The sequence below is a fragment of the Molossus molossus genome, unplaced genomic scaffold (genome assembly GCF_014108415.1).
Source record: "Molossus molossus isolate mMolMol1 unplaced genomic scaffold, mMolMol1.p scaffold_m16_p_3, whole genome shotgun sequence".
In the NCBI taxonomy this organism is placed as follows: domain Eukaryota; kingdom Metazoa; phylum Chordata; class Mammalia; order Chiroptera; family Molossidae; genus Molossus; species Molossus molossus.
Window position 1 is genome coordinate 78,776,583 of NW_023425366.1, and position 14,455 is coordinate 78,791,037.

Sequence of the window (14,455 nt, forward strand, 5' to 3'; positions counted from 1 at the left end):
GCTCTAACCGCTGAGCCAAACCGCTGAGCCAAACCGGCCAGGGCTCAAAATCTGTTCTTAAGCTAAAGTGTTTTTTTCTTTAAAATAAATGAGAAAAGACACCGTATGTTTTATCATCTTTCAGTTTCTATTATTAAATTCTCTATAATTGGATGTTGTTATTCAGCACTTTGACTAGCTCTTGTCACTGAATTATCGAGACATCATTTGCTGTTTCTCCTTCACTGTTAGTCTCCCACTCATGTGACTGCGCATTTCCCCACTGCCTTCCTCTTAATGTGCATTCGTGAGAGTAAATGGCTTCCTGGGGAAGAAGTCATGGCATATGTCTTCACTGCTCTTGGAGAGAAGAAAGGAAAGAAAGATTTATCAAGTTCACACTGCTGTGTTGAGATATTTTTTCCTATGTAACCCATAAATAAGCCTATCTTGCTGCCAGTGGGTACTGGCTTCTTTCCAGACCCATCTAGAATGAGAACCCTTTGTGTCAACATAGACATGATCTTTGATGATTGAGAATTTATATGTATTAGGTAGATACCTTGTGGTAAAATAGAAATGTTTAATATCAATATCTCTTATAAATTGTTTGTACTGAAATTGTAGATTTTTAAAAACAATACCACATATTTTAAATAGTAAACTAAAATGATTGTTTTGAAATAAAAATTAATGACTGTTTTTATGCAATTAGGGCTGCTGAAATTCTTTACTACTTCGCCCTGAGACAAGCTCAGAAATACAAGATAAGTGCATTTCTTTCATCATCCTATTTCACGAAGCTTACAGAAGCCAGAAGGAATTTGGGACTGTTTCAACATCATGATGCTATCACAGGAACCGCAAAAGATTGGGTGGTTGTGGATTATGGTACCAGGTAATATAATTATTAAAAAGTGATCTTAAAACAAAATCTTTTCAAATTTTGGGTCATAACCTTATATCTTTTAATGAAGTTGTTAATGTTTATCAGACCATAGTAATCATAGTATCCCTTACAAGTATTTCTATAAAAAAAAATACCAATTTTCAAAGCAGGTGTCAAATCTGTTCACAGAGTACTAGCTGTCTCAATTTCTTATTGCAGCTCATTTCTACAAGTGGAATAGTAAAACATTATTATAAAACTGATCCTATTTTCTCCCAAGAATATGGGGTACCTTCCTGACTAAGGATTTGATATCAAAATCATACTTATAACCCAGGGGGATAAAGAGCTTCACATCATTGTATAGAACTTTAATGTCATTTTATTTTCTATTTAGTTCTCAGATACCTTTTTGGTTAATCCTCACCCAAGGATATTTTTTCCATTGATTTTTTTTTGTTGTTGTTGGGAAGAGGGAGGTAGGAAGAGAGAAAGAGAAACAGCAATGTGAGAGAGACAGATCGATTAGTTGCCTCCAGCATATACCCCAACCAGGACCAGGAATTGAACTTGCCACCCAAGTACATGTCCTCAACCTGTGCACGACCCTTCAGTGCACAGGCTGACGCTCTAATCTGAGACACATTGACCAGGGTGATACCTTACTTTTCTTAGAGGGATATTGATGAAAAAAAGTAAGCCTAGAAGTATCGCCAGCAAGTAGAAGAACCTAAAACCCTTGTCATATATGGATGATATAAGGAATTGGGATGAGAAGGAATGGCCTGCGTGTTGATTGATATCAAAGCCATCTTCAATGTTTTGCAGGTCTGTTAGATGAATGAGGGAGTAGAAGCTCAGTTATCTTCATAATACAGAATTAGAAACAATGAGCACAGGCTGTGGCTCAGAAAAGCAGAAGATTTTTATAAGCAGTGTTTCCCAATAATGGAAAGGCTTATCTTTTGTCATAGGAAGATTTCTATCATCTTGCTGGAGTTCAGGTTACCCTTTCATTAGGATCAGTGCAGAGGAGATTCTTACACTGGGAAGGAGTGTTGGTGATTGTTTCACTATAGTTGAGATTATTACTTTTTCCAGATTTTTTTTTTTTGCTATCAACAGTGGTATGCTTTGACAATATTTTAAAATCATTAAAAGTATGCTGTGATTTTCTTACAGATTTAAAAAGTGAATCTCTTTTTTACATAAATAATTGACCCACAGCTGAGGTTATCAATTGTAATAAATGGTAATTAAAGTTTGTTAACAATATTTTGACTGCCCTTCTAGAAAATTTGGCAAAAATATTCTTGAGGTTTCGTTGGTTGACTTGAGTCCTTAAAAATGTATATTCAATGTAGTGTCTTGAATACCTTCTCAATTTTCTTATAGAATATGTATTTGGCATCCATCTATTGAGGTTTAAGCCGACCTCAATGTGGAAAACACTCACTGGATGATAATGATGTTGGTATTTCTCCATAGGAAGCAAACTTTATTTTCTTTTTTGCTTCAAGGACTTTTTAAATGGCAGATCTTCCATTTTTCCTTTTCACTTATTCCTGTTTTCTTTGTTTACTGAGAGTTTAAATGTGAGGCCGCTTAGAATCAGACCAGAGTTTCTAAGAAGAAAAAGGGAAGTCACTCTCCTGCCCTCTCTCTGGCTGCCATATTGAAAGAGATTCGGGTACAGAACATTTTCTGTCTCATCACCTTCCAGAAGGCCTGTCACTATATCTTCCATGTGTTTGGTACTACTTTTAGCTCATAAAAACATTCCTGTACATAATTGCATCTTAGAGAAAAAAAACAACACTAATTCTCAAATCCTACTTGACATTTGTGAATTTGCTTTGTGAGCAAATTCACACTTCATTGAAAAGTCATAAACAATTATCAAGTCATTATCACAGACATTTGAAGTTGGAAATTTGAAAACACAAGTAAGAATTATAAACAAAGAAGCAGTTAGCAATGAACGCCCTCTTGTTCTTGGCAGATATGACCCTATGAATAAGTATATGAGTTAAGGATGGCATTTGGCTGCTAGTAATAACAACTAAAAACAGAATAAATCCTGTCCTACTTATTTTTGTGCTGTATGAAAGAAGCCTGCAAATTCCTGGTTCAGGTACGACAGTTCTTTCTAGCTTTCTCTTCTGCCATCTCGGTGACTTCTAAGAGTCATGCTCTTCAGCAGTAGATTGAATGTTTATATAATTGTAAACTGGAGAGCAAGCTACATCATGGCATATTTGGAGGTTAATTCTAATCGTGGCATAAAAATGAATTAGACTGCGGCAGTGTTTGTAATAGATGTTCAGCTTAAAAGTGGATAAAGGAGCTATGTGGAAGACAAGAAGAAATGATAATGAGGTCAGTTACAGGAAGATTTAGATTTGGCCAAGTTGTGATTAAGGCAGATAGGAGAACAGTGAACAAAATGTTAAGTGTGCGGGTCCTAACTTACAGATCAAACTTGGTATGACAAACAAGATGACACCTCCTGGAAATAGTAGCAGTGATACCAAACTAGAAAGCTGTGGTTCCTGAGTGATGTTCCGTGTACTGTTCCATAATAATAGGATACGGGCATGTTAGGAATTTGGAGGCTCTGGGAAATTTCACATTGATTTTAACTGTTGAAATATTTAAAATTTTGTTGTGTCCAGTGTTTTCCAAACATATATACTATGTTTAGTTTTCTTTTGTTTTAAACAAAGCTTTATATATCTTGAGAAAGTATTTGGGGAATTCTGTGCCAGTCTTTAGTGCTGATTTCATTAGAAGACTGCATGTTTCTATGTCTTGGCCACTGTGAATAATGCTGCAATGAACATAGTGGTGCATGTATCTTTGTGAATAAATGTTTCTAAGTTTTTTGAGTAGATACCCAGAAGAAGGATTGCTGGGTCATATGGCAACTCTGTTCTTAATTTTTTGAGGAATCTTCATACTGTTTTCTATACTGGCCATGCCAGTTTACATTCCCCCTAGCAGTGAATAAGGATTCTTTTTTCTCCACAACCTCTCCAGTACTTGTTATTACCTGTCTTGTTGATAGTAGCCATTCTAACATGTGTGAGGTGGTATCCCATTGTAGTTTTGATTTGCATGGTGGGCACACAGTGCATATATGGATGATGTATCATAGAATTGTACATTGAAACCTATATAATTTTATTAACCAATGTCACCCTAATAAATTCAATTAAAAAGAAAAAAATTAAAATAAAATGAAAAGACTTCATGGTATGCCGTCAGGATACTAACATTGATCCTTGGCATTCACTCATTTTAACTATAAGGACACTTTAATATGCTGAAATACATATCAAGTTTTAGCTGATGGAGAACATGACTTATTCTGCAGGTTCAGATGACCTATTAAATATAGCCATATAAATAATAAAAATAAACTTAGATTGAGGGACTTGTTTTCATATGTGAATTGTATTCATTCATAGAATCTTTTAGTCTGGTGAGAACACTTGTTACCATCCAGGTTACATTTGAATAGAATGAGAAATTGAGCTGCATGATGGTCTGAAGTCAAATCCATAAGATTTTAATACTGGAGTTATAGATTTACGGTGTAAATGTATTTAGTCACTTACATCTTTGAAGGTAATATTACTGTTCTACAAAACTAAGTTATTTCTAATTCTTTTACAAATTTTGCTGTTGATGCATGCCAACAAAAATGTATTTAATGCTTCGTGTGTTTGGGAAGATAATATAATCACTCTATAAACATGATTGATTCTGATGGTTGACTGAAAACATGATTAGCAAAGTTTCTTGACAAATTTCGCCAGTATGAGTTTACTTAGGAATGCCTGCTCTGTAAAGCTTTAAAGCAATAAAACTGAGCTTGAAAAGAAACTTCAGCAAGTTTTTTCCCCATGTGTAGTGTTTTAGCAATAGCTGGTAGTAAACCAAGATTATATTCCGGAATTGATTTTTTAAAAATTCTCACCCATTTCCATTTTTGTTCAGATAGAGTGGGAGGGAGAGAGAGGGAGAGAGAAAGAAACATCGATGTGAAAGAGACACATGAACTAGTTGCCTCCCGTACCACCCTGATCAGGGCTAGGAAGGAACTGCAACCGCGGTATGTGCCCTTGACTGGAATCAAACCAGGGATTCTTTGTTCCAAGGGCTGACACTTTAACCGCTGAGCCAAACTAGCTGGGGCTAGAATTGATTTTGCATCAATTGATTCATAAGCATCCTTTGGTTCCTCAGCCATAAAAATACAGTTAATACATAAGTACAGTTTGAATACAATTAATAGTTTCAGTGACCAAGATTAGTAACAAGGACAGAGACAATTTTATTTTCCATGTCTGAGAAAAAAAATTCTTTTTCTGGTTCTTTTCAACAAGAACATGAAACTAAATTTAACAAAATATCTATTTGAATTCTTCAGGAATTTGTGTTCTTTGAAGTGTAAATATTGATTGAATTTTGTTATGAGTGAGAGTTAATCTTGTCCTTTTTTGCCATTTCAATGCTTGTTAAAGATTTTTCTAAGGCGAAATATCAAATTGTTGCTTCAAAAGCCATTGGGGTAGTCATGCTGTATATTCTTATTATTTGGTATGATATTCACAGAAAGTATAATTAGTTTGAATAATATTATGTGTTTTAGATATGTCCACAAAGTTTTCTATTTTAAATTAATTATTTTCAGTGTGTGTGTGTGTGTGTGTGTATATATATATATATTTTTTGCATTTATCTTTAGATAGAGTGGGAGGGAGGGAGGGAAAGAGAGAGAGAGAGAGAAAACATTGATGTGAGAGAGACACATCGAGACTGGTTGCCACCCACAGGACCCAACCGGGGCTGGGGACAAACTGCAACTGAGGTACGTGCCCTTAGTGGGAACCAAACCTGGGGCTCTCTGGTCCTCGGGCTGATGCTCTAACTGCTGAGCCAAACCTGCCAGGGCAGTGTTATCTTTTGATTAACCTTTCTTTTTTCTCCTAAGTACTTAGTTGGGGGCAAAAAAGAGCCAATTCATGGTAGGTTGTTTCTTGGTTTCACTTTGTGAATACAGGATGAAGGGTAGGGTGGTATTAAAGAAAATGAAAATATTGTATACCAATTTTTAAATTATTTCTCAGACTAATATAAAATTTTTGGTTCACAGACTCTTTCATTCATTAATGAATTTGAAGACGATAATTGGATCTTCCACCCTACTTCTTATTTTGAAGGACAAGCACTCATTCGAATCTTACTCTTTTGATACCCTCCTAGAAATGGTTAGTTGATATCTCATATTCATTATATAAATGTGTGATTTTTTTGTTCTTAGATCGGAAAAAGGGAGTGAGAAGCTTAGTGAAAAGACATTGAAAAATAATTATTTTATGTACATTATTTGAAATAATTTGCATTACTCTCTATAAATTACCTGTGTAGTCTTCTTTCCTATAAGTGTGTCTGTATTCGATTTATGGTGTATATTTTGTTCAGACTAAATTTAAGCATGAAAAATAAAATAGTGAACTTATTTCAAGGAAATGTGAGACACACGCTTTTAGAACACTAAGATTATATTGTAGGTAACTAGACATAATAAATAGCTGTGTTGCTGGGCATTAATTAGAAGCCTTTTGATATTGGAACTTCTTTAAATCCTTAATCTGTTCTTGCTAAACTTCAATTTGAATAATCCTAGTTTGTCTTCTGATTTCAGGATGAGTCCAGGAGTGCGCTGGGCAGTTTGAGACAAGTGAAACAGTAGAGCAGTGTTGAGGATTTAGGAGACTAGCTTTAGCCTCAACGTCTGCACCTGATTGCATGGGCCTTGAAAAAGTTATAACATCTGACTGCCCTCATTCATTTGTCTGTAAAATGGGATGATGATGTCTACCTTGTCTAGTACTGTTATTAGGATCAGATGAGCTAATAACACAGAACATACGGTGGCTCTTCTGCAGCAAGGAAGAACAGTTAAAGAAATGCTTGATTGCAGCCCTCTTTACACTTCCACTTGGGCACTCAGATATTTTAAAATTGTAATTTATGTGTCATTAGAATGTGTTGTGAATGATAGACTTTGACATTGTATATGTAATTTAAATTTACACTTGTGGAGTCAGATATTTTCATATGATGCTTATAATCATGATTATACATTTTCATAGTAAAGTAAAAAATGCAGTAAATGGACGTACATTTCTCAAGAATGTGAAACACACAATACAAAAGTAAAATAGTAATAGTTTTTGCAAAATTATTTCTACAGCTAAATTTATTTGATTCCTAATTGGAGCTACCTATATGGACTCGAGTCCCTGTATATGCTGTACTTGATGTCTGATTATATACATATATATGCATATACACAAGAATTGTTTATTTTGAACTTTGATGGGCATTATGTAGCCCATCTTCAAGATTTTTGCAAGGTGATATTACATAGATAATTTTGAAACTTGTTTTAAAAGTAAAATAAAATTTTTTGTTTATTTTTACAGGATTTGAAACAAAAATCACAAAGTTCTCTGCCACAAAAAAATATAATAAAGCTGAGTGGAGAGCCAAGGTAAATACATTTTTCATACACTTTTACTACTCTTCTGCTTGACTTTGGTTTTCATGATTTTATTCTCTAGTCAGCATATATTTTGAGGTAGTATTTCATCTAATCAGTTTATTAAATTAAAAACATTTTCTAGAGACATGGATATTTTCTCATGACTGTGTCATGTTCAGTGCTCATAGCTAATACATATTTGGTACGGGATGGTAAATATGTAGCTTTATGATAAAAAGCACCTTATCTTTGTAATATTGATTATTTTTACATTATGTTCTTTCTTTATTAACTTTTTGTTTACTTACTTTATTTTTATTAATCCCTATTTTTTTAAATGAAGAAAGAAAGAAAATTAGTTGAAATAAAATTGGGGCATTTAATTGGTGACTTACCTCTGATATACAAAGAAATGCTTTATGTTTTTATTTGCAATTATTTAACCAAGTCATCTGTTTTTAATAACAACATATCCATTGTTCAGTACCCAGTATACCCAGGTCACAGTGTATTTTTGTAATGTAACTTTTTACTATTTAAAATGAGAGATTCAGTATCACCTCCTACAAATTATAGGATAAAAGAATAATTGTAAAGATTTTAACTAGGTATACTTTATTAAAGTTATTAAAAAATAAATGGAGTTAAAGTACTACAGAAGAGTTGTAGTTGCTAGTAAAATTTGAGATTTCTGTTCAGAGTAGACTAAAGCCTCAGCTGTCTTTCTTCAGTAAATAGAGACTTACAGATATACAGCTCATGCCTTAGAATAAGGTGAGTATTTTTTAGTAATACTGAAGTATCACAAAAGTAATACTACATATTTTTCTTTTGGCCAGAAAAAGAAGGGATTAACGTGAAAATAAAGTTTAGGTCTTAAGTTTGAAGTCTTGCAAGTTTTCAATTTGTCAAGCCATAGTTAGGATGAAAGAATAATGACACTGAAAAAAATCAGTTATAAAATTACAGAATGTTTGCTTTGTTTTAAAATAAGTAATGTTTTAATGCATTTGGGGTTATTTGGCTCTTCCTTAATTATTGTATCCCTAATAAACTGTGGTGCCATTCAGTCTATTTGGTTTTAGGCACAATCCTCTTATCTGTTCTCTTTTTTCCCTTTCTCTACTTTGATGGGGAAAGATCGTTGTTTTGCTAAATAGGAGGGAAAAGAAAGAATGACTTAGGCTTGCTGTAAGAAATTTTCACCCCATCTCCACGCCACTAGTTTTCCTGTGGGTGCATGTTAGGGTGGATGAGATGAGACCAGAATAGGACAGAGGAAGAGCTGTAGCCTGTGGTTTCTGTTCTTCCTGTGCTGCCCTTCCCTTAGCAGCAGTGAGAACTGAGACACCGAGAGGAGGAAAGTTAGGAGATAAGGGTGTATTAATTAAGATGAAATATATTTTTGAGCTTTAATTTTGAGGAGTTTCAATTATGGATAAATGTAAGTAGAATTTTTGAGACTATTAGTAAAATGATCACATTTTGATATTTCCTTTTAAACAGTTTACACTTAAATTGTGCTCTTCATCTTAATATGATTTCTTCACAGTTCTTTTCTACCAAATGTCACTGTTACTATTTCCATAACTGGGTAAATTTGGAATATGTATTTATGATTATCAGATTCTAATTTTTATCATTATTACCCATTTTGTACTTTAGAGCCTCATAAATAGAACTAATAGTTTTAGTTTTAAAATCTATGTTTGTTTGTTTTTTAATCCTCACCCGAGGATATTTTTTCATTTATCTTCAGATAGAGAGAGGGAGGGGGAGAGAGAGAAACATAGATGTGAGAGAGACACATAGATTGGCTGCCCCCTGAAAGACTCTGACCAGGGCTGGGGACCAAACTGCAACCAAGGTATGTGCCCTTGATCGGAATCGAGGCTGTGACTCTTTGGTCCACGGGCCGACGCTCTAACTGCAGAGCCAAACTGGCCAGGGCTAAAATCTTTGTTTTATTTGTTAGCCACAAATTATCTGAGTTACTGCTTTCTCAGTAAAAGCAGTGAAGAATGGAGGAGTGATGTTGGTCTTCAAAATGGAAAAAAATTGAGTTTTATTTCGTAGGTACTGAAAGTTAAATAATTGTTTGCACTTCCCAGGGTTCAAAGTGGGAAATGTCAGAAGTGTGGCCAGGAGATGTTTTTGAATCTTATATGATGCTCTTAGAATTATTGTGATTATAAGTATAATTCATATGTGAGCAATAAATTATTAATTTAAATAAAACATGCTTTCTCATGGGAAGATGTCCTACCCAGGAGGTTCTTGGGGGTTTTGAAAAACACTTATTCTTTTTAATATATAATAAGACATAGATACAGTATAATAGTACTTAACAGACATACATTTTATGTGTAGTGTTAAAATTGTATGGGGGATGATTAGGGAAAATGTCCAAAAAGTGTCTTTAAAGAGCTTATAATGTAAAAAGGTTGAGAAATACTGCTCTAAACCCATATGATTTAAATAATACATGTAAATGAATTTGATCTGTTGTTGGCAAAGTTAGTTGTAGCCATAACCTTACATAATTTAGTGTGTGAGTATTAAAAAGTAGTCCATAATCCACTGATAGTGATGTAGGACGCTAAGTTATGATGTTATGTGAACTATATAGTGTATGCATTCGTAATCTTTGTATAGAAAGCAGATACAATTAAGAGTTAAAAGTAGGACACCCTGAACAAGTCACAAATTGTCTAGCTTTAAATAATCCTTGAATATACAAAGATATTTCTGTTTCTCCCTGCATCATAATTGCCTAGGGAAATGAATTGTAAAAAAATAAAATTTCATACAAAGACTTGCAGGATTAGGGACTTGGAGGACACTGGAGTCTGTGACAGGCGAAGGTCTTCGTCTTCAGTGTTCCGTCTGTTCAGGCAGGGCGCGGGTAAGCGTCGCCAGCACAGCACAAGCAGGGAAGCCACATGGTTTGACAAGGTGTTAAGGAACTTTAAAAAAAATCCTTTAGAAGGTAATTTGAAATGCCACCAGGTATATAATCAAAATTACATTGAGATGACTTCTATAGATCTGAAAATTTATTTTTTCAAGTAGAAACTTTTTTAGTTTGAGAGTGATTTATTCAAATGATTATTACAAATTTATCTTTACATGCTTTTAATTTTTAACAAGGTGATTATTGGTAAGGAATTCTACATCTCTTTCTTTTGGCCAGAAAAAGAAAGGACACCATTAACTATGTGTAGACACAAAGGAAATCTGTTTTCTAGGCTTGGGTGACTTAAGCACATCATCTGGGTATCAAAAATACTTTATTTCAGTAAAGGCGCTCAGTATCTCCATTCATTTATTTGTTGAATGGTTCTCCGTGGATGGTCTCCTAGCACCTCTAATTTAATTTCCAGTTTTTTTTTAGATCCCAGTCTTGAAAAATAACATCATTTCTTTTTTGTTGTCTAGGTTCTGAAACCTCAGAACCCACTTTGACTTATGCCTTTTCTTATTTCTTAAATTTTATCAAGTGCCGAGTCTTTCAGATTTTACCTTTAACCATCTGTGACATCCATCTTCTCCTCTCTTCCTATTAACTTCTGGTTTTAAGCCATACTTTATGTTTTGCTTGAACTACTGCAGTGGTTTCTAATTATTTTGGCTTCAATTTCTCTATGCTCCTAATTCATTACAGGTAGTTAGTTATCAGAGGACTATGCCCAAAGCAGGATTCCGAGAAAGTTACCTGGGTGGAAATGGCAAGGTGTCTTAGTACCTCACCTTGGAAGTCCTAGAAAGTCATTTCTACTACATTCTGTTAGTCAAGCAAGTCACCAAGGCCAGTCCAGATTCAGGGGAATGGGTTTATTCTCCATTCTTGAATGTGAAGGGAATATACAGGAAGCAAAGGGAATAGCAGCAGTTCATTCCCTTAGGATAACTCTCTACTGTGGTTCACTCACTGGCCGCCACATTCCACATTGCTTCCCACGTACAAAAAAAAAGAAACTCACCCTTCTCCCAAGATGCTGAGTTTCATCCCCAAATTTTCTTTTAAATCAGGTACAGGATGGCTCATATGACTGGAAATTGATGTTGGCTTATTTCTGCCAGTATAATTATTTGAAGTTAATCTCACTAAGTTATAAACTCCTTGAGGATAGGAACTGTTTCTTTTATTTATTCCCACCATCGTGCCTATGATATTATATTCAACATAGTAACAATTCGATAAAGATTTGTCAAAATACATTTAATTCTTGATTAAAGAGAATATTAAATTTCAGACACCAGATATGCATAGAACATGGTTTATATTCTGTGTGAAAATGTGACATTGTGGTATATATACTCCCCAGAAAATACAGTGTTGGGGTATATATTCTTTCATCTAATATTTGGAGGTTGGATGCCTACTATACTAAATACTATTACAAATAATAATCAATTAGATAGTAATTCAGTAAAGCTTTGAATTTCCTTAGTATTTGGACAGCTGCTCGTTTGTTTAGAATTTTATACCTTGAGACCTGAAAAACTAGATTGCATCACAGCCTCATAGCATGGAATTAACTTAGTTGAGATCGCATTCCTGGGGGCTTTTCAAAGTGAATCAGTTCAAATCATATTCCCAAATATCCGAATGAGTTGACCCTTATCAGATTGGTTTTTAGATGTAAGACTTTGTTGTTGACTTAGAAAATTTGATGATTCTATTTTTTCTATTTTTAATATTTTTGTCACAAACAGTTCTGGCAGTAAATATCAGTGTAATGGAATTCAAGGCTTTGGATCATTTTCTTGATGGTCACAGGTCATCAACGTATTTTTATACAAAGTCAGAACGTATCTAAGAAAGTATCTAATATCTCTACCAGTTGTTTAAACATAAGTTTTAAGTGAAGAAACCAAGGTCACAGCTGTATTTTTGTTGTTTGGAAATGGAATTTCTAGAAAAACAGAATTCTAACCACTCTGATTCTGGAAGTATCATTTATTATAATAGAGACTTGATAGAAGCAGTTGTAGCTCAGCGACTGAACTGAGATTCCATGACCTGAGCCAAGTTGGTTCCAGTCTGAGAAACTGGAGTCTGATGAGAGAGCTACAGAGGTGGAGATGGAGCTTCCCTTGTGCTTAGCTGTACTTTCAGGGAGATGGAAAAGTGTTAGCAGTGATAACTAGTCTAAGAACTGCTTGTTGCTCATGGATTATAATGGTTTCAGCTCAAATTGTGTCATGTACTAGGAAAGAGTATAGAAATGTCTTCACATTAGCAGAAAAATAAACATTTAAAGTCAAGAAGATTGAAGGTTTCCTCTCAAAAATAATGGGCTGCATTTTAAAATTACCCCAAGGGAATTCAAGGTGAGAACAGAATACATGGTTTGACTAGGATTTGCCACTGTGGACCCGTTACAGAGTCTGTCATTCTGAGAGCAGCTAAAATGGTCCTTTTCTTTCAAAGCTAGTTTATAACTTTTCTTGTAATGGGGGATTTTTTAAACTGATAGTTCTGGAGACTCTTTTTAAAAATGAGCTATTCTAGTCTAGGTTATCTGGGTATTAATAGCATAGTCCATTTATGAATTAATACTCATTACTGGACTTGGAAGATGAGTTCTTAGACTCTCCTCTGAGATGCTTTTCTATTTAAGTATTAATTTCTCATAAAAAATATTTGCGTATTTTCATCTGTATTCTATTTTGTTAACACTGACTTTTTCAAGGTACAAATTGACCAGTTTTCTGATTATCCATCCAGAGACATGTTTCAACCTGCCTGTAACCTGGCATGTTTTTAGGAAGGATGGTTTTACCCAAAGACTTAATAGAATATAGTGCATTATTTATTTATTTTTAATTTTATTATTATTGTTTATTGATTTTTAGAGAGAGAGGAGGGAGAGGGAGAGAGAGATAGAAACATCAGTGAGATAGAAACATCAATCTACTGCCTCCTGGACACCCCTACTGGGAATTGACCTTGCAACCCAGACATGTGCCCTGACTGGGAATCAAACCTGCTACTTCTTGGTACATGGGTTAACTCTCAACCACTGAGCCACACCGGCCAGGCAGTTGTGCATTATTTAAATAAGCAAAAGTTTCTTAGGAAATTGGAGATGACTTCATTGTGATAAATTAGTTAATTTTATGTTTCAACTTCTTTGGCCAGTGGTTGAAACTGGTTTGGGAATAATCATGTCTGGTTAGCAACATAAAATACATCTGGTGTTTGCCATTCTAAATCAATCATTGACAGGCTTGCATTTTGCCTGATTTTTCAAGGAAATATAAAGGTCTTTGGGAGGGTTTAAATTAGTGGCTCCATTTTCTTACAATATTTCTCTACCCTTAATATTTCTGTTTATGATATTAGGAATGATGAGTATTAATTCCTGAATTACTGTTTCATCCTCACATTGACTTAGATGAAATGATACCTAGTATTATTTTTTTAAATTATACTTCCATTTTATATGATGGCTGACTAGAGACCCTGAGACTGACTCTCTCAATTTCCTATTAAAACTCATGAAAACATAGAAGATGATGAACAATCAGAGGAAGACCAAAACCTTGGTTTGACAGCCAACCTATTGCCACAATCTAAAATTTCCACAAACTACAAAGCTGATCGAAGTAGACTGAAAAATGAAATTACTCACTGACCAATGATAAATAGTTAGAAATAGAAGCAATATACAAGTCTCTAAAAGCAGGTATGGAGATTGATTCCTTTTCATAATGTCTACTCCCAAGGCCTTGAAACTCTAGTACGTTACCAACTAGAAAAGTAGACACATATTTTTCTACAGGAAGGGTGCTCTTTTTTTTGAGGCTGTTTAGCAGATGGATAGCTATTTTTTTTTTTTTTTTTTTGGTCCTTTCTGCCTGAGATCTCTATTAATCAGTTTCCTCTTAATTGACCAACTAGATCAACTGAAACTTTCCATTCTTTTTCTGTACCTATGACCCCCTTACCCTGCTGAGTTACTAGCTAGCAGGTTGGTATACTTCTCTCCCTGCTGTATTTCACCTGACTTGTGTAATCATTA

The 14,455-nt window shown here is 34.4% G+C and overlaps 1 protein-coding gene across 8 annotated transcripts in view; it reads left to right on the forward strand.

Annotated features, from left to right (window-relative positions):
• MAN2A1 (mannosidase alpha class 2A member 1) overlaps nt 1-14,455 on the forward strand; it is a 174,528-nt gene that overhangs the window by 88,610 nt on the left and 71,463 nt on the right. For all 8 annotated transcript variants that reach the window (XM_036280855.1, XM_036280853.1, XM_036280854.1 and 5 more), the window contains 3 exons: nt 695-877; nt 6,030-6,144; nt 7,366-7,433. In XM_036280855.1, coding sequence (XP_036136748.1) covers nt 695-877; nt 6,030-6,144; nt 7,366-7,433 — 366 coding nt within the window. The remainder of the gene's footprint in view (nt 1-694; nt 878-6,029; nt 6,145-7,365; nt 7,434-14,455) is intronic.